Below are 24,965 nucleotides of genomic sequence, written 5' to 3' on the forward strand. Positions count from 1 at the left end.
GAGTTGATGCAATTAAAATATAGGCTAGAAGAATTTGGAACCAAAAAACTCCCCTTCTTTTTCTAAAAAAACCCAAAGAAATAGAAAGTATAAGTTAGCAATATTTTAAGCTGAATCCAGATCCAAGACTGATTGAGTTGGATTTCTAAAGTTATAATGCAACTCTTGTTATGCTTTAGCTTACCAAATATAAGACACTGAAAAAAATCACCTAATAAATAAACTTAATGTACATAAATATGATAACATTTGGTGTTTTTTTATACCATGATCAAGATATTTTAACTTTTGAATATTTCTTTTTCTCTTCCATAACTGGCTTTTGACTATAAAGTGATGGATCTCGCCTGTGGCATGAACTTTGGAGCCCAAAGTTCTCTTAAAAGTCAGTGGTCATTCTTGGAACCACATTAAAGTGAGCTTTGGGCTTCAATATGACCAATTCTTTGGTAATATCCTGAATATAAGTATGTAAGTAGTCATGCTAAATGGAAGAATAACTTCCTATTTTCTGTTTAGACCAAGCTTCATTTGTCTGAAGGATGATTTGAAAAGAAGGTATCACCTACTCAAATGCAGTGAGATAAATTTAGATTTAAAGGCATAGTGCCAATTTTGCATTCACACTTAAAGAGTGCTTTAAAATCCATTGGCAAATTCTGAGGGAACCTTCCTAGAGAAATAGTTCCAACTTTAGAAACTTCCATCTTTGACAATTTTAATGAATTTTATTATCTTTACTATCCCAACACTTTTTTTCTGGAAAAACTCAGAGCAAACCCTGTGCACATAAAGTCCTCCTTGGGCATTCAGGGTTCCAGTTACTTACTCAGTCATCCTGGAGCTAAAAAAAATGTGTTAAAACTATGCTGAAAAGCAATAAACTGAGCAAAATCTCATCAATCTTCTCAATTTTTATGTGGAGGGATTAGGGATCACCAAATATAAGTTTAAAAGAAGTCTGGGTTCTATTACTGCTTTTGTGTGTGTGTATGTGTACATTACCAGTGTGAGAAAGTTTCCTGTTTACACCTAAATCATGTACAGCTTACACCAGGTCCCTTAGGGTTACTGAGGAGGTCCTAAGAATGGCTGAGGACAGCCCCCCCAGCACTGTCTCATTTTGTCTGGGATGTGGGTGAGAAACACCTAGAGGTGTTTAACCACTCTCTGATGTAAAGTACCACACACTTGCTTTGGTAGTTTTACATCTAGTATGCTTCAAACTACTACTTCTGTACTCCCATCAGATCAATACATGCATCAGTTTGCAAGAGCTGCCTACTTTAGACTGAATTTCCTTTGGTATAAATAGATTTTGCTGTGGTGGCTACTCTGACCTTCCTTTGTGATGTAGATACCTCAGAACTGAGCAGTAACTTCTGCCCAGGAAAGGATCGAAGCTATTTCCACCCCTCCCCTGCCTTTTCAGCAAATATAAATGTGTGTGTTGTTTCTGATGATTCATCTGCTAGAACTGGAAGAAAGAACTTGACAGTCCGCAGTATGAGACAAATAATGTACTATATCTCCTTGGGTTTACTTCAAATTCAGTAAATTAAAAAGAACACATATTGCCCACGTGGGAGTGGAAGCTTCAGGTCTTTTAAATCGCAATTTCTATAAGCTACAAAAATACAATTAATTTTCCTTACAATCTTCCAGTGTTTGATATGCCTGCAGATAATGTTAGAAATGCTTGAATTGCTGTTTCTTGACAGTGGGTGAGTCATTTCCCAGGTATCGCAGGAACTAACCCTCAGCTCAGGCTTGGGCTGCTGGCTGAATCTCTGGTTGTTCCTGTTCCTCCTCTTTGACTGGGCTGCCTGGTCTCCCAGGTTCTTAGAGCAGGTTTGCTCTGGTGTCAGCATTTCTGTCTCCATCACAAATCCAGTGAAGGCCTAACACTCAGTTCCTAACAGCCTGGCTCCAGTACCATTGCCATTTATTGTGTGGGTCTTTTATATAAGATGATGAGAGCTGGGATGCTGCCTGTTCTATTCCAATACCTCTATAGGCAGCTCTAAGAGAGTTTGGATTCCCTGGGGTCAGGTTTGCCCATGCCAGTTGTCTCTTCTTGTCAGCTGTGTTTGTTATAATAAAAGATATTTTATCTACCTGTAACCTTGCCTTCAGTAACACTGCTCAGTCTGGACTAGCTCCTGAGCAGAGAACAGCACAAGCCTAATTCTAGTCAAAATTAGAACTAGGCTTCAACTAAAAGCCTAATTCTTTGTCAAATTCATCTTGGAAACTAGGGACACTTTCATCACTCGCAGCATGTGAAGAAGAAAAAGAGATTGAAGATAAATGGGAAGAGGTGAACAAGAAAACCCCAGAGAACTAATAATACCAGACAGCATCAAGTGCTGTGCAGAAAACAGATGTAAAGTAGGACAGCTTTTCCCAAGAAACAGCTCCTAGACTGTGCTCCCTGCTCCTTCAACTCTGTTTTAATGGTATTCTGTTCCTACAGCCTCAGTGAACACCTAAAGTCTCCCTCCTTGAGCAGTGGGCTTCAAGAGGAGAGAGCACAGGAACATTTCTGGCCTGGTATGATTGTGCCTGCAAATTCCTTGTCTGTGTCTTCACAAGAATCAAAAGAACAAGGGTGGAATTGTGGCCATACTGAAGCTGCAGGACCTTCTGCATCCATTCAGGACTACAAGGAACACACCAGTCAAAGATTACTTTTTCTAACTCTAAAATTTCATAAATACTTTAACATCTGCTTTTAACCAAGAAAATGGGTCAGAGACTGGGGAATTAATATAATTGGAATTGTAATTGGCATTGACAACATGGATAATGTATCAATAGTTGTAAATAAGCAGAAAGCTCTGATCCTTATTTTTGAAACTTCTTTAGACTAATGATACATACTTGAATTGAAATAAAAGTTTGATTTGCTAGACCACAATCTATAATTTATAGTGTGTCCTAGATTAATAGTTTTCCGTGTATATTTAGACAATTGATCTACTTGCAAACTCAGAAGAAAATAAGATTGCCCGTGCACGTAGAGGGAACAGGGAATAATGAGATACCGGATTCCAGGATCTCGGGGGGCTTTCCCGCCTGAACAATTCCGTGATTCTGTGACCCCGCCCTGCCGGTAAAGAAAGACAGACGGACTCCGCTCTGGCCCCGCCCCCGCCCCTTTAGCCCCGCCGCTGAGCGCGACTTCCCGCGCCTTTCACTTAAGCGTAAGCCACGCCCCGCGGGCTGGCCCCGCCCCTGCCGGGGTCGCTGCGCGGTGACGCAGCAGGAGGAGCTGAGGCGGCGCTTCCCGCCCTTCCTCCTCCTCCTCCTCCTCCGCGCCCGCCGGACGGGGACAGAGCAGCGGAGCCGGGGCTCCTCAGCCGCTGCCGGGGCCCGGGGGAGCAGCCGGGCTGCCTCCGGCCATGGTGGCCCGCTCGTCGCCGGCGGGGCAGGAGCAGGCGCGGCGGCGGCGGCCGCCATTGCTGGCGGGGGCCGCGGTACTATGAAGGATGGAAGCGGACGAGGTGACGATCCGGGAGCAGAACTTCCACAGCCAAGTGCGGGAGTACACGGTAGGTGCCGCCGCGGACCCTCCCCGAGCTGTCACTGCTCTGTGCCCCGTCCCCGGGCGCGCTGTCCCGCTCTGTCCCGCTGTCCTTGCCTGCCCCTCGCCCCGGTGTCCGGAGGGAGCGGGCCCTGTCGCGGTGGGAGAGGCGAGTGCACCTTCGCGGGGTGCCGCGGGAGCTGCAGGAGCCAGCGCTGACCCCTGCAGGGTTTTCCTCTCGTGTGCCTTCGGCGGAAGATGGAGATGCGGTGTGTGCTCCGTGGGAGTGCGCTCGGGGCAGGTACCGCTGCAGACACCTCGGGAGCAGCGCTCGGCTTCGGTGGGGGATGGCTGCGAGCCGACATCATGGGTGTGCACAAGAATCTAAAGGTCAGGGGCCAAGAGGATGGACCGGCCTCTGCTCGGAGGTGCCAGCCACCAGGAGATGAGGCCATGGGCAGAAACTGATGCACAGGAAGCTCCACTGAGCATGAGGAAGAACTTTTACTGAGCACTGGAACAGACTGCCCACAGGAGCTGTGGAGTCTCCCTCCCTGGAGGTATTCAAGAACACCTGGATGCAATCCTGTGCCGTGTGCTTTGGGCTGACCCTGTTTGATCACGGAGGCTGGACCAGCTGACCCACTGTGGTCCCTTCCAGCCGTGACCCATTCAGGGGTTCTGTGAGCACCTCAGTCCTCAGGTGCAGCCTGGTTCCTGTCAGGTGTTCATGGGATTTCATGGTATTGCTTGTCATACTGGGATTCTGCTGCCTTGCTGGGCTGTCTGCAGTGCTGTGTGTAACTTTGATGTTTTCCCTGACTCCTCATGCCCTGTGCTTTCCCAGTGGAGCACATGGCAGTGCCTGTGCTGTCCCATCTCCCTCAGCCCTCTGTAGGCACATACAGCACTACACCCTGTCTGCAGACAGAGCAGTTTCAGTTTCCTCCTTGACAGCCTCTAATTGTTCTCAGGACTATTCACATCTGATAGAGGTGTTTTGATGGGGCTCATGTCTCTCCTCTTTCAATTCCAGGAAGGAAATACAGGCTGCACAAGGGAGACGTGCAGCACCGTGTCCTGTGAACTTGCTGTCCTGGCTCAGCAGGACAGGGAATCATGGGAATCATATTTTCTTTGCTATCCCTGTTGTTTGGGGAAAAAACCAGATTTCTTGAATTAAAATTTCACAGTTTAGCTTTAAGTGTTTTTCAGCCTTGTTGGGAGACTCTAAAATACCATGGTTAAATGATTTATGTAGCACTATGGCTAGGTCACTTGATAGCAGACTTGCATGGAATGTGTTAATTACTCTTCTATAATGTACAAATCCATGTTAAGACCTTTCTTGTGAAATATTCTATTTCAGGGACTTATTTTTCTGGACAGTGCAAAACAAGCCTCTATGAGGAGAACAGCTACTTTTTGGGGATTTTTTGGAATTCTCTTCTTTGGGCATGGATATAGTGTATGTCCTAGAAGTCATAACTAGTGGAGGGCACTAAAAGTAAAATACTTCTTTGTAAAGAAGGCTCTAAGTATTATCTTAATCACCTTTGTGGTGTGGAAACATGAATGTATGTTCAAATCTTCTTTCTTTTCCCTCATATGTTTTTCCATTTGTATTCCATTGTGTGCTGATTATCTCCTACTTACTTTCACCAGAGTCTTGTTCTGATAAATTGGATGCTACACATTGTGGTTTCATTCAGTAGGAAACAGACTTTTGAGTCTGAAGGAATGGCTGTGTGCAGCCTCTCTGGATACTGTTACAGATGGTGAAGTCTATTAAATTCTTAAGGAACTAGTTCATCTGTACTGCAAGTACTCCTCCAAAGTCAGAGGGATTTTTGAGTCTCTCCAGAGCAATTGGTCAATCTCCCTACTGTGAGATCATGTGAGAAATCACACAGGACATCAGTAACTCATATTTTAGAGGTGCAGCGTTGTTTTGTTTGGACAGTGGACTCAGAATAGTCTTGCTTTTGAAACTTCACTTTGATCTTAATATTCATCACAGGCCAGCTTTGTTATTGTTTAACCAGTTGGAATAATAATAACAATGTTGCCTTCTAAATAACACATTGGTACAGTTGTGATCTTGTCTTTAATTTATGTTGGAGCACCGTAAGGTTTTATGAGTGCATGGAGTGCTGCCACCCCCATCTGAGTGTGCAGCCTCCTGTGGCTCCCACGTGGCTGCAGGAGAATATTGCAGGTATAAATGCATTTGTGGTTAGCCTGAGCATGCTGGAGCACCCAGAGTATGTTGCTTACATGTGCAGTTATGTTAACATCCTCTCCTTACCAGTCCTGCCCTTGCTGCTCATGAATTACATGGTGAATAGAATTTCTTAAAATATGCAAATAGACAGTTGTTGTGTGGGCAGTGGGTGTAATCATCAGCCCCTCAGCTGGAGAGGGAACATATTCCACCCTGACACATGCATTAAACCTTGATTCCAGCTGCAGGTGGGCTGGGGCAGCAGAGCACTTCAAAGAGGCACTTGACATTACAAGAAGCAGTGGCTTTAAATTGAAATAGGGTAGCTTTAGGTTAGATATTAGGAAGAAATTCTCTAATGTGAGGGCAGTGAGGCCCTGGCACAGGTTGCCACAGAGAAGCTGTGGGTGCCCCATTCCCTGGGAGTGTTCCAGGCCAGTTTGGATGGGGCTTTGAGGTACCTGCTCTAGTGGAAGGTGTCCCTGCCCATGGCTGGGGGCTGGAAACAAATGTTATTTAAGGTCCCTTCTGACCCAAACCATTCCATTCCAGTTTGTTGTGGAATATTACAGCAGAGGAGACCTCTCTATGCCTGTTAGAAGCAAGAGAAATTTCTGTTGTCTGTTAGAAGTACCTTTGAAGAGCTAGTTGTGTGGCGCAGTCTTTACTGGAAGCAAGAATGATACATTCATGAGACAAGATAAATCAAAGTAAGCTGATGTAGTTGAAAAGAAAATCCTTTTCACTTTTCTCTTACAAATTTTCTTTGAATACATACAGAATTTCTATATTGTGCTCTCTGATGGAATCAGAGTCCTAAGGGCACGCTGAGTTTAGCTTCAGTGTAATGCTTTATTTCTGTTTCATGTATTCTCTCAACTGGCAAGCTACAAAGTTTTCCATAAAGTTGTGTAACATAAAAAAAATTCAAGGCTTGTTATGCTTTTGCTGGTGGTGCCTGTCTCTTTCTGCAGGTGCCAACTTCTGCTAATTCCACCTTCAAAAACCAAATATTTCTGAGACATGTTTATAGATTGAGCAAGGGTAGTAAAAGATTATTTTTTAAAAAGTACATCCTTCATCTCCTTTTGAGGTGACTCAGTGGTTTAAGGCTTAATATAACTCAGGCCTGTTTGCTCTTGACCTCATTTGGAGTGTTTGCATGGCACCAGTGTTTCAAGAGGGAGCTGTTTGCAACAGAATCATCTGCCTTGGATTTTGTTGCTTCATGAGGATCATCTGTGCTCCTAGAAGGTGGTTCACTCCCTAGTCAGGCATGGCTCTGCAAACATGAGTCTGCTCTGTAGAGGATCTGGTGTTTTGAACAGTTGTTGAAAACACCAAGACTTGGTTGGAGCCTGAACTTTAAAATTCAGATGCAATGAGGTAAATGTGGAGTCTGTGAGCTGGTGACCCAGTGCAAGAGACATGGCACAGCCAGGAGTTTTCTTGGAGTCAGTGAGATCCTTCTTGACTTCAAAGCCAAGGAGTCATCCTCAGTTCTGGCTAAAGGCAGCATCTTTCTGAAGAGCAGCTTGAGTTGATTGCAAAGTACAGAAAAGGGTTTGTGTGCTGTACTTGGTCACTGTTTGTATGAAAGAGTTGAAAAGGCCAGACAAGATTCTGTTAGTTTGCCCTTCTTGGTCCTTTAGATTCATTTATAATTTGCTGAGATCTTGCACATGCATGGAAAATATTTGAACTTCTGTGGAAGTGCTTTTCCCTTGGGTCCTGTTATTATGCCTGTTTATAAAGTGTTCCATGTTCCACTGGTATTGTTGTGAACTGTTTATTTCAAATGCAAATGGAGCAAGTGCAATGCTTGAGCCTCTTTGTGGTCCCCTGGGTTTACTTTTTAGAATATTAACTTCCTTTTTTTCCAGTTTGAGGCTTCTATTCTTCAGTATTAGCTTGTATTTTTAAAATTACAAGCTAATTGTTTTGTTCTTTTTCCACTTAAAAATGTAGGATTTTGACTATGTAAAAATATGCAGATACACCTGGTGATAAGGGTTCCTTGGCAAATTAAATACACTGTGCTTGCATTTATAATGTGGGGAGAACTGTGGAAGAGCACAACAGAACTACTAGGTTTTATTACCAGCACCATAGAACTATTAGTTAGGCATAAACATAGTATATTTGGAATTAAGTTTATTATATTAAATATGTAATAAATCAGTCCTGGTAGAATAAGTTCAAATACAAAAGTGCTGTTATAACTTTTAAGTGTTCCATGCAAGTTCAGGCAGATGTTAAGTGTGATGTGCTTCCATTTGAAGGACTAAATGTTTTCAGGGGTGCAGCTGTGAGATGTTAAATATTCTGAGAAACTTAGTTTCTTTATTTCTTAGGTTAATTCAGTGTGGCTACTGCTGGCATTTGTGCTCTGTAAGGCACATTGTAAAATGAGGGAGCTGGTTTGAGCACTTGACTTTTGTTGGTAGCAGGCTCTTGTCTGTGACCAGTTGTGCATCCTTAAAAACCTGAGATTTCCACAGACTTTTTCTGCCAGCAATGATGATATTCTGATTAGAAGTGTGGGTGATTTGTAAGAACAAACTTATTACAAATACTGAAATGTTTTTGTTTGAATGCTTATGCAAGTTTATTTTTTATTAAAAAAAATTACGCCTTTCATTTTTTTTTTCACCTGTGCACTGAAAACTTGAGGACTACTTTGTATCTTAAATGGCTTCTTGTATTTCAGAAAATAACTTTGTCTAGATTTCTCAGTATTGTTTCTTTTTTTTCCCCCCCTAATATTTTGGGGAAGATTTGTGACCGAATAAAGAAGTAGCAGTGATGTGAGAGATAAAGCGGAAAGATTGATGCACATTTAACATAATTAAATATATAAAATGTTGGCAGAATTCTGTCATCTTAAAAGTGTACTTTCACTTGTAAACATGGGTGCTGTACTGAACTTTAAGAAGTGATGAATCATCTTCTGGCTGTTGGTCCTGGGGATCAGCACTGTGGGTCCATCTGGAATCAATAGGCATCTCAAAATACTTGGCATGGACAAGTGCAGAGAGATACTTATTCCCAAAACAGAAACAGCTTTTGGAGAGTTCCACTATTTCTGTTTACGTGAAATAAGCATGAAAGGCTGAAGTGTAAAAATTCCTAAATAGTTACAGTTCAGAATAATTCTTTTTGAGTTACTGGTGTGTTTCTTTGGAGGAGCAATTGACCAAAAGGGCAGCACACATCATGGAGGGTACAGGCATATGTTTAAGAAAATTTTGTATTAAGGTGTAACTAGACTTGAGAAAATCCAATGAAAAGAGGAAGCATTGATAGCAAACAAAACCAGTTTTCATAATGTGACCTAAACCAAGCATATCCATCTTGGGTTTTGTTTGAGTGGCTGGGCGTGGAGTAGAGGGACTGGGTAAGATGGGAGGGCTGTAATAACAACTCAGTCTTTGATCTGGGGAGGTTGCTGGGTGTTCCTGAGCACAAGACCCTCTGGAAATGGGTGTTTTCAGAGAGGTTAAAGAGAGTTGAGCAGGTGACCAGAGTAGCAGAGGAGATGGTGGTAAAGTCAGAGAGAGAATCTGAAGCATGTTGCCAGTGACATTATGATGAATTCAGGGCTCGGTTCTGTAGACATGGATGGAATTTTGGGTTGAGAAACACTAAAGGAAACATTCCATTCATTATAAGTTTACTGGTTGTATTTGAAGATTATGCAAGATTATTCACTTTGTTATAAAGTGAAGTGCCTTCTCCTTTCCTGTCTTTCAGCCTTTCCTATTTAATTTGGTATTTATCTTTATTTAGGAGGGCAGTGATAACTTTTGTTGAGAAAGTCTTAACTTCTGCATCACTCTCTACTCCCACGCTCTCCCCCTTACCTTGAGGACCACTGACTCTTTCATGTGTGCTGTCAAATGACTTCTTGAGAACAGTCTTGCTCAAGAATTTAAATGACTTCTAACACAGGAAGAGGAGAGACTTTGGAAGTCATGACTGGAGTTTGTTTTTATGCATCCAGTGACAAACAGCCTTGGTTGTTGTGCCACTCTGGAGGGTGAGCACAGAGCCAGGCAGAGGTGACCTGGAACAGGCTGCTGCTCTAACCCCCTGATTAGGTGTGACAGGTGAGATTGCTTCATGCTTTCACAGCTTTGACCTGTGCTCTTTGGGACCCAGTTGAAAGATGGTTTCAAAACTCATGTTGCAGTTTTATCAGCTGGGTGTTGAATATTCATGTACAGTATGGGTTGCTCCCCACACAGAGCTTTCTAGTTTTTTGATTCGCTGGATGTGTTAAAAGTTGTTTCTAACTACCATCAACATGATTTCAAGAGAAAGCCATGGACTTTGTACTGTTCTAACATTTAAACACTTGAATAATTTTTGAAAATTTGGATTATCTGGAAAATACAGAACTATGTTTCAGTTTCTCTATTTCTGAATCGTGTGTGCTCCTGCAGCAGGTAGTGTGTATTGATGGCATTGAAGTTTGCAGGTTGCTGGGTTAATGTGCAGAGGACAGAAGCAGTGTATTGTGTGTTATTTTTCCCCCTTTACTTTCTTGTGTGGTTTCCAGGATAGGCTTTGCAATTGTCATCAAAACATGGTGCTTCAGCTCTGCTGTTTTTTTAAGTGCCTGTTTAGGCCTTGATTATCCAATTTTTTCCATTATCTAACTGGAATTTCTGTTTTTAATGTGTTTGTGGAAAAAAAATTGTGCTGATGAGTTTTAGTTGAATTTGACAATAGCAACATGTCTCAAATATTTGCTGATTTTCAGACTGTGATAACTTTTATCCAGTAGAGAGTCTGCATAATTGGTGAGAATTATGGAAACATACAGCTATTGCAGGTTAGGTATTTTGTGTTTTGGGATTGGGGGTGCTGCTTAAAAATGCTGCAGGATATATGTGTGAGGAGACAAGGAAGAGTGTTTTTATGTGTTAGGATGAGAAAGTTTGTCAGCTCTGTCTTCTAAGATCTTCTGCATCCTGCCCTTAAAATTAATATTGGTTGAAGAAGCTGTGTTAAATAAATTGTTTACCAAGTCTGTATTAATGAGGCTTTTGGGGTTATTTTTTCAGAAATGGATTTTTAATGGTATGACTCTGGAGTTTTGATATAACTGATTGTTACAGCCTGACTTTCCAGTTTTTGAATAATGCCTCATTCTGGGACAGAATGTTAGAATGATCTAGGTTGGTGCCATTTTGTTAATTCTAGAGTGTTTTTAAATCTTGTACCTATGCTGAAAAACATTTTTGACTGAAGGGCTGTAGAAGCTGGTTTTTATCTTCAGCAGAATTTCTAGTACACAAATATATTTATAATTTATTTATATTTGTAATATATTTATATATACTTATAAAATAGAATGTATTTTTGAGTATTTGTTTCTTTCTGTTGGATCCTGGGTGTTTATTCTAGATGAGCAAGTCTAGGCACCTGCCTCTGAACCATTTATAATTTCTTCATGACTTAGGAATCAAAAAAAGTGGGTCAGCCTCTTGCAAATGTTTTAAGCCAGGGAGGAGTTCTGAGAAGAGACCATACATGGAGGGGAATCATAGGTATGGAGAGCAAAATTCATCTGTGGTCATAGACAGTCATAGGACATATTTGATATTTTCTCATAAGGTTAAATTTAGTGTGTCATGCCAAGTGTATAAAGCTGGCTGGTTTAGAGTGAACTTAATCTCACTACAGCAGAGTTCATGTCTCATTTGAGAAAAATGAGATTTCCAGAGCAGATGATACAATGAATGCCAAGGTCAAACTGAGACCATAGATAAAGATTTAATTTTTTTTTAGTGTGCTTTGTTGGTTTGTCACTTACTATTGACACATCCAAAACTGGTGGAATGCCTTGTTTGCTTTTTAGGTGTCAGTGGGATAATTGAGTTATTAGAAATAGACCAGGCAGAGCTGCTTGTCTCCACCTGTATTTTCTTGCTGTTTATTCCCACCATCTTTTCTATGAGTAAGTAAAAGCAGTTGCCAAGTGGGACAGTAGGAGGAAGCTTTTTAGTTGCCTTGTGGTATTGTAATGCACATTAAAATACTTGAACAGCATTAGAGCAGTAAGAGATGGGTGTGTAATGGTGTGTTTGTTGTTCTCTATTACAGAAATTAAAACCCAGAAGGGCAACACTATTATTTTCTGTAGATAGTAATCACAAGCAAAATACTGACTGTTTCATTTTCAACACTTAAACATGTAAATAGACATATTCTACATGGGGATATTACCCAGAGTGATCTGTGCCTTCTCTTTTCTCTGTGCTGTTTTTTACTGTTTAAGGAAAGGACACATTCTGTAAAGTAACTGCTAGAAGTGGAAATGTTTTCATGTCTGTAGCCTTGTTTTGTGTATCATTTGCATAGAAATGCTTGTGGATGTAATAGCAGTAACTTTATTTTAATACTGACACAGCCACTTCATTTTAAAGTTACTTGCTTTCTTCCCTTACGTTTTGGAGCTTCTTGATGTTTCATCTTCCTAACAGTATAGTAGAAAGTTGTTTGCTGTTTGTCCCTTGCTCCTCCAGATTTTCCCTCTTCTACATGCTAGTATGCAATTAAATTGGAGGAAACACTTATTTGCTTTGATGCCTTTCAAGTGGAAATGAACCTGTGTTGAATCTGTGTTTCATCCTTGGAAGCGTGGTAGGTTCAAGAACATTACTAAGGTGTGGGACATCTCTCTGGGAAGGAGTTCTGTGGTGGTTCCTTGCTGCTAAAAGTTGTTCTGCAAGTTGTCTGGCTCTTTCACAGTGGGAGGACATCCCTGACACAGCCCTACAGGGGCCTGTGCTCAGACTTAATAAACACCTTCATGAGTGACCTGGAGGAGAGCATAAATTATGAAGTGACTACGTTTGTAATGGTGCTTATTTAGTCAGGTTGAGTGGACTCTAGGCTCCTGCTCATAGGGTCAGCTATGGTATCAGACTGCTTGGGGCTTAAAAACCTCCAGAATGGAGATTTGTAGCCTTGCTGGGCAACTGGTTCCGCTGCTTGGCTCCCCTCATAGAGGGGATTTCTTCTTACCTCTGTCTCATCACTGTGGTGTGCTATATAAATAGCATCCTGTACATAGAAATGCAGCTTTTAATGTGCACACACACAAAAATTGCAGTTGTAAAAGATGGTTGAATCTTGTTTGTAAGAGGGGGGAAAAGAGAACCTTACATGTTTTGAGCATAGCCTTTCTTAGCATGAAAGTGTAGCTCTTATACTTGCAACAGAAGATGATGCTTTCCCAATCTGAGTCATGCATTTCAGTGCCAGAGTTTTAAAGATAATCCACACGGACAAATTAGTGTCAGCTGATCTTCAGTAATTGTCAGTGGGATAACTAAAATGTGATTTGACCTGGTTCAGACTGTTACTGCTCGTGTAACCTTCAGTGCTGGCCCTTAGAGGCACAGATAATGCATGTAATTCTCACAGGAGCTGGGAGATGTGTGGTGCAGATCCAAAAGTATGGTGTGGATCCTACTTGGATGCCTTTGGGTAAGAGATCCAAAGGTATGACACTGTGGAAGAGTTGGTTACAAGAGACATAAGAATATAATGCAGTGTGTCTCCAGAAGCAGCCTCTCCTGGCGTGTCATCTAAGCAGGAGCAGAAGGCACTTCCTTTCCCAAATAAAGATTAAGGGCTTCAGGAAAAGACGGATTTCTTTTTGCATGTCATAGCAGAAGTTGTGTTTAGTCCTTGGGAAGAAATGCAAGTGAATTATATGTTTGAGGTTTGAAGATTTCTTCATGTGCCATCTGTTAAAAAGGAGCCCCGGGATGTGGCACAGAGTCCATGTGTCTTGTTTTCAATAATGAGTGCTGTGGAGGGGACAGGCACACAAAGACATTAAAATTATTAAGAATTGCTTTGGATGACTGTTTGGCTATAACCATGGACAAGTCTTGGGCTCCTTGTAATTTCTTTTATATTTTGATCCACCTGGTTAAACATGGACAGTGTATTTCCCCTGTAAAGTCAGAATGTACCCTGGTTGTGTTTAAAGTAGCTTCCCAGTCTAATTATGGCAACAGATCCACAACTGCTTTGTCCCTCAAATGTGGAATGAATTTAAGGAAATACACTTTAAGATTGAAAGGTATTATTTCTTGTGGAGTGGAGGATGTCAGAAATCCTTATTCTTCACAGTTGGGTACATTGTCTGTACAGTGTTTTGACTGTCTCCTCAAGTAAAACCTGGAAAAGCTTCATTTGAGCTCCAGTGAAAAACTTGCAGAGAACTTGGGGATCTGAGGAATACAGCTCATCCTAGATTTGCTGTATTTGCAGCATCCTTTTGTCAGCTGTTGTAGAGATGGGTGATGGCTTTAATGACTGCTTTTTGGTTGGAAACAACTTGCAGTATAATTTGGATTTAACATTGTATTCCAGTGTTGCCTCTAATACTGACACACAGTTTCTGAAGGAAAGATGGAATTAACAGAATATAGGCTCTTTTTTGTTTTTACTGAAGGTATCAATGTAGTTTTGTGTATGGTGTTCTTTTGTGACCAGTGCCCTATTTCAGTATGACTACCTGTGCTTTTTAATAAGTGGTTAGAAATGGAATTGATAGATGATTGTATGTAGTGTGACATTAAGGTGTGGTTTAAAAAAAAAAGACATGAACAATGAAACCAAGTTTCTACTGAAACCTGAGAGCCACTCTGCTGTAAGCAACTGTGGAGGACAGTGCTGAGGGATCCAGTGGCAGGAGGTTAATGCTGAGTTACCAGTGTGGTCCTCAGCCTGAACAGAGACTAGACAGAGTTAAGGGGAATAAAGAGGATATTTACTGAAGAGCCTTCAAAGGCCACAGCCATGGCTCTGCCTGGATGGCTCCAAGTTGGAAGCAGAAGAGGGCTTGGTCACAAGAGCTCACATTTTTATAAATTAATACAAATTGTCCAATTACAGCTTTAGCCCATGAAGTCCCATCCTTCTTGTTTTTCTCTCTTCAGTCCACGTTGTTTATGCTCTTGGGCCTGAGATCCAGATTGGCTGTCCTTGGGTCCAGGCTAGAGAAGGAATTGTTGTGTCTGCCTGCTCTGTGAAGAGATCTTGCTGTCCCCTCATTTAAAACCCAGACCCACACCTTGCCATCCCCTAAAATGAAACCCAGACCCACACCTTACTATTCCCTTATATGAAACCCAGACTCACACACCAAAACAGCACAAAATCGGAAAAAAAGGAAAATAAAAAGCTAAAACCCAAGATATCAAGGTGAGCATGGACAAGCATTTTCAGTGCACAAGAAGGATTTAGTGTTGTTACCTACAGCTGTAAAATCTTACCTGGAGTGCTGCATACAACAAGCCCAGCCACTCATAATTGAGAAACATGAACTGAAACTACAGCAAATACAAACAAGGCGGGATGTTTTTTTCCTAATACAAAAATATCCTGAAACAAACAGCAGTATGAGGAATAGGAGGCCAGGGTTGCAGTGCTGACAGGACAGTGGAGCCTATTCTTCAGCTATCATAGGCAACACATTCCTTTTCCCCAGCTTAACTGAGTTCTACTCTAAAAATAGTTGGGATGCTGACTTGAGCTGTTTCCTTCAGAAAGCTATTCAGAATGCATGGTTAGAAACAGTTCAGGATCAGAGGTTTCACTGAGTGTGAATTGAGACTGCAGTGATGTTTCTGAGTTTGCTGTTTAACTTGTTTTGGTCAGTAATGAAGGACTTTTAATCTGAGTTCTTTTTTCAGATCATAAAGTTTTCACTTAATAGAATTTATTTATTTTCTAGCCAACAATTTCAAAATTTTGTGGATTTTCAGTAATAAACAGTTTTATAAAACATTTACAAAGTTGTTCTCAAATCTGACAGAAGTAGAGGGGGAATTACATCAGGATGTAGAGTTACCCCTTATTTCTGTGTTGAAAAGTAGCTGTTATCTAAAACCAGAAATCCAGCATTTGCCAGTTTGTGTTACTGGACAGCTTTCATCTGCTCTGCCCTCAAAATACCTCTGTTATCTCAGTGGTACCTTGTAAGTACAGACCCACATTTTCATTGTAACCTTGCTATCACAGATAGAATAAAGGTCATCTGTTCTGTTTGAAGGTGTAAACAAGACTGCAGTAATTTTTATTCTTGTTTTAAATAAAATCAGACTAAAAATGAGCTTAACTCTATTTTTCTTTTACACAGGTTATGCTGTGTTATTTGCATCTGACGGATTTTGAAAGAATTCACTTACCCTGTATATGTGATACCTGATTTTCAAAAGTGGGTGCCTAAAATTAGATGTCTCTAGCTGTAGCCTTGGTCTAGTTTTCAGAGGACCTGGAAGCTTAGAGAAGGATTCTCTTTCAGCACTGGCGATGCATTTTCCAATACTGACAGGACGAGCTGTGTCAGAGTACTCTGAAAAACCAAGGCTGTTCTCAGTTTGTTTTGCTCTTCCTGTTTCAAAAATATACCAGCTTTTTGTTGTTAAATCTTAATAATGTTCTTTAGAGTTACTTACTTAAAGCACTGAATTCTTTATCAAAACCATTTCTTCTTTGAGGCATCCTTAAAGTTGGAGTGGTAAGCTCTATTCAGATTAAAGATTGGAATTCGGAAATCTTGTTATGAAATCTCATTTTTACAGTGCCTGTATTTTGGGTGTTGCTGCTGTGTTTCCTGCACAGAGAATGAGCTGGGTTGCCACTTTCAGACTTACAGCAGGGACCTGGACGTCACCCAAATGTCATACTCAGATACTTGGCTCTACTTGGTTTTTTAAAATGTGAAATGTCTGACTCCACCAGAAAAATAACACTTTCAGTTTATATTTATCAGTATTTATTAGAAAGTCTATCTTTCATGAACAATACATTGTTCTCCACTCGATTTGCTGTTTTGGATGCAGTATTGTTACTTAGATGCAGATTTATCAGGGCTATGATCACTACCTTCATTTTCTCTTTCTCTTAGGGTAGCCTTTCTGCTCTTGATTTTTTTTAAGACAGTGAGTCTTAAAAGCAACAAATCTACAAATAATAGCTTAAAGCTATTGTCAGCTATTGTCCAGTGGAGTAAATTTCCAAAATGGAATGGCATGTTCCATTTCTGACTGACTCATGTGTTTAATAGGCACAGGCATCCAGGATTAAGGAAGCAATGTTGAGCCACTGATGCCTCATTCAGGAGCAAATAAAATGTGTGGGGTTTGTTTTTGTGTTTTGTTTTTTTACCCCACAAAGGCTTGGAGGGTTAAAACTTTGCTGCTGTTCAGTTCCTTTCCTATAATATTTCCAGCATGCTTTTAGGTGTTTTGGTCTTATTGTATTGTAATGGTAGTGCTAAAACTTATAAACAACTTGGTCCAAGGCACTGTGGGCTGAAGGTGTATCTGACCTAAATAAACCACCAACCTTGTGAGAAGGGAAGTTGTGCCCTTGGCTTCTGACTGTGAAGGAAACATCATGTTTGATGAGCTCATGCTTGGACGTCCACTGTAGGCACCAGTCTTTGTCTGTGTTGTCACCTGGAATTTGATTCAAGACAGGATGCAAATAGTAAACATGTTTGTTTCTTTCCACATGTGTGACAGCATAGTCCAAAACAGATCCTCAAGAGCCCATTATATAAAATACAATTACCCTTTGGGTAGGTTGGAAGGGGATACAAAGCCTGATAACTTTTACAAATCAAGTGGATTCAAACTTCAAAAATCAGCCCACCCCACTCCACTCACTGTCCCTCAAACAAAAAAATCACATTGTGAATAAGTATTTTCTCAAATTTAGCTGAAACTTGCTGACCATGTAGTTGATACAGTACCTGTTGCTCTAATCAAGCTGTTTCAACGAGTTTAACTTTTGTTAATAAGATATAAATCATAACAGTCTTGAAATTTACATAAAATATGCTGATATTAATCTGAATTAAATTTTAAATTGTTTAGACTAGATTTACTGCTTATTATAATCCAGGCATTTCTTCATGACCTAATGCAATTTTTTTTCCAGATCTGTTTTCTCCTGTTTGCTGTTCTCTACATTGTTTCCTACTTTATAATCACAAGATACAAAAGAAAAGCAGGTAAGAATATAATTTTTAATATGTCAAAAAAATTGTTTTTCAAATAAATAGATTTTTCTTTTCCTGTCCATCTTCACAAAGAAAGTGGAAGAAACAGAACTTTTTGTTAGGCTCCTGGTCTATGGCAGCCTGCACTGACCTGGTTGTGTATGGCAGCCAACATGTTAATTGTTTTGAGATGGAGGAAAGGGGTTCATGTCAAAGTAGGTGCTTCTGCCTCCCTTGCTTTCAGATCCTGTTGTTCTCCTTTCACATCAGCTTTTCCAGGATAAGTATCTTCAGCTGTGTTTTGGCAGCAAAATCAGGTTCTGAGCTTTTGCTAGTAAAGTGAGAGGTTGCCAGTGTTACAGAAGGGAGGTAGCATTATTTCTTCAGAAAGTTCTGCTCTGATCAGGTACAATTATTATTTCAGTTGTATTAACCTCTTTGGCTTCACCACTGAAGTTTATAAAATACCTTGAGATAATATTATATTTTTTTCCCTTTGGAAACACTGTTTAATTTACATTCTAAAACTAGTCTGTAGGAACCCCTGTCATTTCCTTCAATATTTTTTTCTAAAGACAAATAGCATAAAAATCAGTATAAAAATCACAGAATCTTTGATTTTTGACAGCTTATCTGGGACCTTGGTGCTTGATAATAGTCAGGCTTTAGAAACATTGTTTTGTGTGGTGATCTTGGTGCTTTGAACTTTATTGGAAACTGTTTTTGAGTGACCTATGTTAATGTAGAGCTGCTGTCATGGATGGATTTGTGTTTTAAAAAGTAAACTTTTTGTGGAATTTAATTCTTTGGAAAAAAGGTACATCTAAAAAAGGAAAGGTAAACATAGGAAGTAAGAGAGATACTGTCTTCTGATCCTGATATGTATTTTGGACATCAAAACGCTGCTACCATTTGGAGATGGAAAGAACAGGAAGGGGAAACTGGTTTGGCAAACACTGTTGGATGCAAAGACACTTTTATTACCCTTTGTTGGCAGTTAACTCCTCAGCTGGGAAGAGGAACTGCCCTGCAGCTGCCCTGACTTTATGAAAGCTCTGTGAGCATGTACTTAGGCACACTTTGTAGCCTGCTATGATCTTCCTGATGAGAAATGCTTGAAGTGTTAACACAACTGCAACTCTTTCAGGACAAATTGTTCACTGCTTTTTAGCCAAAATGATTCATAAGAGACCTTTACTTAGTCTTTCAAAACACCATGAGGTATCCATCAAAAAAAACCAGCAACTCCAGGTTCTTTCACAGAAGAATTTCAAAATAGCATGAGGTTAATGGTTGTGTGTTTATTTCAACTGTGTGCATGACTCTTAAGAACTTAAATTTATTTTAAAATTCAAGAATAAATAAAGTCAGGTGTACTATCTTCAGTGGAAAATAGGAAAAAAATTAGAATGCTGAGTGTAAAATTATCTCAAATTCAGAATTTTTTATTTCAAAATGCCTACATTATTTCAAGTTTAGAAATGCTTACTTTTGTGTACTGATGGGCATGGAGAAGCGTGTAAAGAATAAATGAAGGATGTGTTAGTGATTCATCTGAGTTAAATGTTATTGTTTGAAAAAGATTGTTTTAGTGAAGTATTAAATGAGGAGTAAGTGAATAAAAAGGCATAGAGAAGCGTGTAAAGAGTAAATGAAGGATGTGTTAGTGATTCATCTTAAATGTTATTGTTTGAAAAAGATTGTTTTAGTGAAGTATGAAATGAGGAGTAAGTGAATAAAAATGGTCTAAAATGTGAAGTATCAGAAGGAAGTTATGGTATCTTAAGTGCAAAACAAATAACAAGAATACAACTACCTCTCCTTCCTCCTCTCCCCCAAATCCCCAGGAGGTGGAAAGAAGGGTAAGTAAAGGGAAGCAGCTGAGCAGTCATCACTCTTGTTCTGGGTATTCTTTCTTGTTTTTAAAAGTGAAATAACTTTGTTGTTACATTGATGAAAAAAAGTTTGACTAGTGAAAAAACAGGATGAGAGTATTCGTTTTTGGAAGGAACCTTCTTAAAATATTGATGCTCATGAATTGTATTAGTCCATCTGAATTTTAATTGTAAATTAAAATGATTCCTATCTATGTACATTTTAGCCTGAAGAAAAACAAATGAGTATTGAATGTAACCTGATGTAATTTAATTTTCAGATGAGCAAGAGGATGAAGATGCCATCGTTAACAGAATATCGTATGTATAGCTCTTCTTGGCAGAACTTCTCCTGAATGTATTGTTATGATAGGAATCTTCTGTGCTTCCAAATAAATAACAATCTCTTTGAAATATTTAAGTATACTTTAAATAGACTGCTAGAGGTTCAGGGAAAAAGATTTGGTGTAGTGGCACCTTGAGTTATGAAAAGTGTTGTGAAAGTTTGGTTTAGGCCTTTTTTCACCTGTAGTTCTGCTGGTAGGTATGAAGTTGGCCAGAACATTGCAAGAGCTGGAATTGAGTGCAAGACATGCATTTAGGTCTCCAAACATGGGTGTTTGGATGGGAGGTGTTGGAAGTGGCCACAGCAGTGGATGGAAGGGAGGCAGTGATCCTGTGAAGCAAGTTAGCTCTCTCTGAAGAAGATACCTTTGATCAGTGTACAAAAGCTGCAGGAAGGTGACAAGTGGAAGACAAGCACTGGTCTCTCCTTTGCCAGCAGCTTCTCCTTATCCTCTTGCTGTGTGAAGTTAGAGATGAGTATCTCCTATTTGAATATGCCTCAGGATGTGCAGAGCTGCCCTGGCTGGTGCTGCCCTCCCAGTTACATCATTGGCTGAGCTGTGTGAACTGGCTCCTGCTGTGTCCCAGTGCTCTTGGCTTCCCTGGTGCTGCTGGCATCCCCTTGGAAGGAGAGCTTGGAGAAAAGTGTTGTAAATAGAAAATGTTCTTTTTCCTTTCAGCCTAAGCTTCTTTAAATGTGCATGTTATTTTCCTAAAAGCGATAACTCTGAAACATATGTAAATAGATTTTTCTTCATGGCATAATTGTCAGGATTTGAGGTGTGGAGGGATGAGAAAACAAAGGCAGAGGGCTGTAGCATTTTGCTGTAGTTTGTTAGGTTTCCCAGTTCTGGCTTAGAATACTTAAACATCATTAAATAGAAGAAAAAATCTCAGAAGCCAACAGCAACAACATAAGCATATTCTAAAAGTTAAAATTACTTACTCATACTTTGTTTTTGAAGTATTGTATGAATGAAAAATGGACTTGTAGACTATTAAGGAAAAGTAAGATTTCTGCCAGCAGCTTACAGATGCTGCTGTTGTAGGGATGTTTTATTTATTTTGTCATGCAGTTTTGCATTGAGAATTATTTCTAATTTTATTAATGCATTAGATTAGTTCTGTAAGAAAGTTTTGTTGATTTTTTTTTTAAGGACACAGTTCTTTTTAATGCCACAAGATGGCATTTGGTGTAAGTTGTATTTGGGATCTAAAAGGAATAAGCTTAAATATTTGAAACATTTCTGACAATTTCTGTATATTGACTTTACATTTATGAGATAAGAACTTGAATAACTCCTTTTTGGAAAAAAACCCAACTTTTTATTTTAGTTTGGTATTCAAATATTTATGTATAATTGTAGTGACTCTTTAGTTGTTAGAATGTTGCTCTGCTTTTAAAAATTGTGCTAAGAATGTAGAAACTGAATATTTTTATTGTGTATGTGTCTGTGTGGGAAATTAAAACTGACAGAGGAGACTGGTGAAAAGATATTTAATGAACTCGAGTAGTTTAACCTTTGTATTAAATGGAATTGAATGCATGCATGTGCCAAGAGAGTAATCATGGTAGTTGGAAAACCAAATTATTTGTATTGGGTTCTGTAAGCTATTTTAAATTTGCTTTTTGAAAGTCAGATGTTTTGGAAATCCCAGTTTCTCCTGCCCATTTATAATATAAGAATGTATTGCCTTTAGACACTGATTAGCAGGTAGTTTAATTACTTTTTTCCCTGCTGTTCAGAGCATGTTGGTGGTAACAGTGGTACATTTCTTTAAATTTCAGGCTGTTCTTGAGTACCTTCACTCTAGCAGTTTCAGCTGGTGCAGTCCTGCTTCTACCTTTCTCAATAATCAGCAATGAGATCCTGCTTTCTTTTCCACAAAACTACTATATTCAGTGGTTAAATGGCTCACTAATTCATGGTTAGTACTCAGCATAATTTAATTAAAATCAATGTCTTGGTTATGTGTGCACAGATATGTCCTTATTTTCAAACTGATAACTCTTTTCATTTAATATGCTAATTGTTAATGTGCTGTTGGCTAGTTGGTTTTGCTGCTGTGTGACATATCACAAAAGTCTGTCTTAACTGTTCTGTTCTTTTTTTAAAGAATTATGCAGGCTTGATGGAATTAAACCAAATTCACTGCTTTGAACATTAATGTAAATAAGAGCTACTAGAAGCTAACTTGAAACATGCTGTTCACACTTCTTTATGTTAATGCAAGATTTATATGCCTTTCTCTTTATGGTGATACCTATAAATTTATTCTCAAAATAAAAACATGTTTTATGAAACTTGCTAGCTGTGGGCAGCTCAGACGAGATAGTTAAATTCAGCTGTTGGTGATTTATGTGCAAACAAGGAAAATTGTGGAATATAAATACGTGATAAAGATGTGCAATAAAATAACTGATGAAAACAGGACATTCTTTTCTAGGTTTGTCTGCAGAAAGTATGTTCACTGTATGAAAATATTTAATCTGGTACAAATAATTTACAGGTTAACTGTGGTGTTCTCTTTAGTCTTGTGAAGAGAGAGCAATTTGGCTTTGGAGGCTTTTTGCTAAATGTCTAATAATATTCACATATAGCAAATTAATGAATTTCTGGATCCCTGACTTGCAAGGATTTTTTCTTTTTTAGTTTGGGGTTTTGTTTTGTGTTTTGCTTGGAAAAGTGCATGCTTTTTGCTAAATGTCTGATAATATTCACATATAGCAAATTCATGGATTTCTGGATCCCTGACTTGCAAGGATTTTTTCTTTTTTAGTTTGGGTTTTTGTTTTGTTTTGTGAAGTGAGAGGTGCGAAGTGATGTTTGTAGGACATAATGGAATAATTCTTCACAGCAGGGATGGCTGAACAGTGAAAAAGGCTGTCCAGAGACACTGGGAGTTCTTGAAAGTTTTCCAAAACTCAGGTGGCCAAAGCCCTGATGGCACCTGCAGTTTGGCTCTTTAAGGGCAGGTCAGACCAGGTGACTGTACAGGGTCTTTCTAATTGAGTTATTTTATGATGTGTTTTGTGACACGTCGTGGAGATTTGCTAATTTGGTATGTCTCCTACGTGGGAGAAAAAAATCCCAAGCTAAATAAATGTTTTTACATAGATTCAGCTGCTCAGACATTTATATTCTTTATTCCCAAACATGAGAAAATAAATTATTGGAAGATGATTCAGACACAGAAGGAAGGATTATCTTTGGAAAAAGAGCAGTAAAATCCATCAGAGACTGAAAATTATATGATAACCATTTCAGAAATTTTTACTGTCACTTGTTGCTCCAGCAAATTTGGGTTAGTAAGAAATCTGGAATCGTTGGTGTTAAATAGGAAAGCCTTTGAATTTGCCAGTGACCATCTTTTAGCGTGACGATGTTTGAAAATACTGCTTTATGGATACACAGTATAATTTCTATTTGGCCAGTCCAGCAGCAGAGGCTAACAAGGAGGGGAATGGAGCATTCTGGCGTTTCCAGGTGTGTGCATTGCGGGTGCGATGGCGGGCAGTGAATTTGGGGCGAGTTCCGGCGGGTTCGGGTCGGAGCTGGCCCGGGGCCGGTCCCTGGGGCTCGGGCTCCCCCACGCGGCCGCGCCCGGGATCGCCGCGCCCGGGGAGCTCTGAGGGCGCCCGGCCACTCACACCCGGCCCGCACCGCCTGCGCCTGTGGCCTGTGTGCTGCCTCGAAAATGCTGCCAGATCCTGTGTTGCTTTAAAACACTTTTTTTTTTTTTTTCCCCCCCTAGATTTGTGGTTTACAGCTATCATCTGATAGCTGTACTTGAAGTTGACGCTGAGGGTTTTATTCTGTAGGTTGTTGCGTTACGTCTGGCAAATAAAAAAGCTGAAAATATATGTCTGAAACTTTTGAAACTAGGCAGAAAGGCCGCACCTGGATCCAGTATAAACACACTTAGCTAATTAATGTGCTGAACTAACACTAGTTCTGACAGGAGTGCTCCCTTGTGCTGCTTTTGGGTACAACCACCAGGTGGGGGTAAAGCGTAATGAAACTGCCATGAGTAAGAAAAATGGGAAATTGCTTGGGGTCTAATCTGTTAGCCAAAGCCTGAGAAATTTTTAATTTTTGTGTTTTATTTACTTATTTTATGGGGGATAATCTTTGGTCACTACAAATGAAAAAAATTCTAATTGGCTGCTTAAAGCTTTTCTATATGTTGATGTCAAGTGTCCTATGAAATTTTATGATGCAGTCAGTATAGTAGAAAATAATTATTTTTGTGTCTATTTTAATTTGACTTCTGAACTATTAAATGAGGATGAGAAATAGAGAAGATCCTTACTCTGAGGGAAATGCATGTGCCTGTCAGCAGCAGAACAGCACTGCCCTTGTCTTTCCTAACTTTATGTGCATATTGTAACTCTGTAGTTTAATATTCTGTAAATGTGTTTCCTCTATGCCACTAATGTGTAAATTTATGGATTTTAACTTTTTGAAAATCACCCTGGATATGCACCAGTCTCCTCTCCCTTAAAATGCACAGTGTTCTCTGCAGCTCCTGAGCACTGTTTTCTGTTGCAAAATACTCGTGTAATAGAGCTGCTGAAATTAGGATAAGCAGGTATTCAGCTTTGCATTAACTGAATGCACTCAGTCTTCAGTTAGAGAAAACTGCTGAAATAAGACTCCCACCCCCATCAAGTTGTATTTCTACTCTTCCTCTGGTGTCTTTTTTAGAGGGGGGAAAGAAAAAAAAGTGCAGACTGCTGGAGTTAATGTCCCCTTGTAAGGGCTGTTAATGACATTCCTGCTGATGTTGCTATGCCTGAATGTTTCTCGAATGGTAACAGGAGCTTCCTGGCAAAGCAAATTCAAAAGGAAAAATCCCCCTCTTTGTTAACTGAAGTTTAGCCACCTTTAGGCACTCTGTTTTCTTTAGCAAATGAGTGTTATATTTCAGGCATCTTTTGGAATTTTCTTGTTTTGT

The 24,965-nt window shown here is 39.8% G+C and overlaps 1 protein-coding gene across 2 annotated transcripts in view; it reads left to right on the plus strand.

Annotated features, from left to right (window-relative positions):
* Nucleotides 1-3,238: 3,238 nt before the first annotated feature.
* Nucleotides 3,239-24,965, plus strand: part of LMBR1 (limb development membrane protein 1) — a 67,699-nt gene continuing 45,972 nt past the window's right edge. Inside the window, exons 1-4 of one of the 2 annotated variants that reach the window (XM_039706778.1) lie at nucleotides 3,239-3,554; nucleotides 17,727-17,799; nucleotides 19,943-19,982; nucleotides 21,796-21,935. In XM_039706778.1, the coding sequence (XP_039562712.1) occupies nucleotides 3,492-3,554; nucleotides 17,727-17,799; nucleotides 19,943-19,982; nucleotides 21,796-21,935 (316 nt within the window). In that variant the 5' untranslated portion in view covers nucleotides 3,239-3,491. The remainder of the gene's footprint in view (nucleotides 3,555-17,726; nucleotides 17,800-19,942; nucleotides 19,983-21,795; nucleotides 21,936-24,965) is intronic. The other variant, XM_039706784.1, reaches the window with a different exon arrangement.

The sequence above is a fragment of the Passer montanus genome, unplaced genomic scaffold, assembly GCF_014805655.1.
Source record: "Passer montanus isolate IOZ18808 unplaced genomic scaffold, ASM1480565v1 scaffold10, whole genome shotgun sequence".
Classification (NCBI taxonomy): domain Eukaryota; kingdom Metazoa; phylum Chordata; class Aves; order Passeriformes; family Passeridae; genus Passer; species Passer montanus.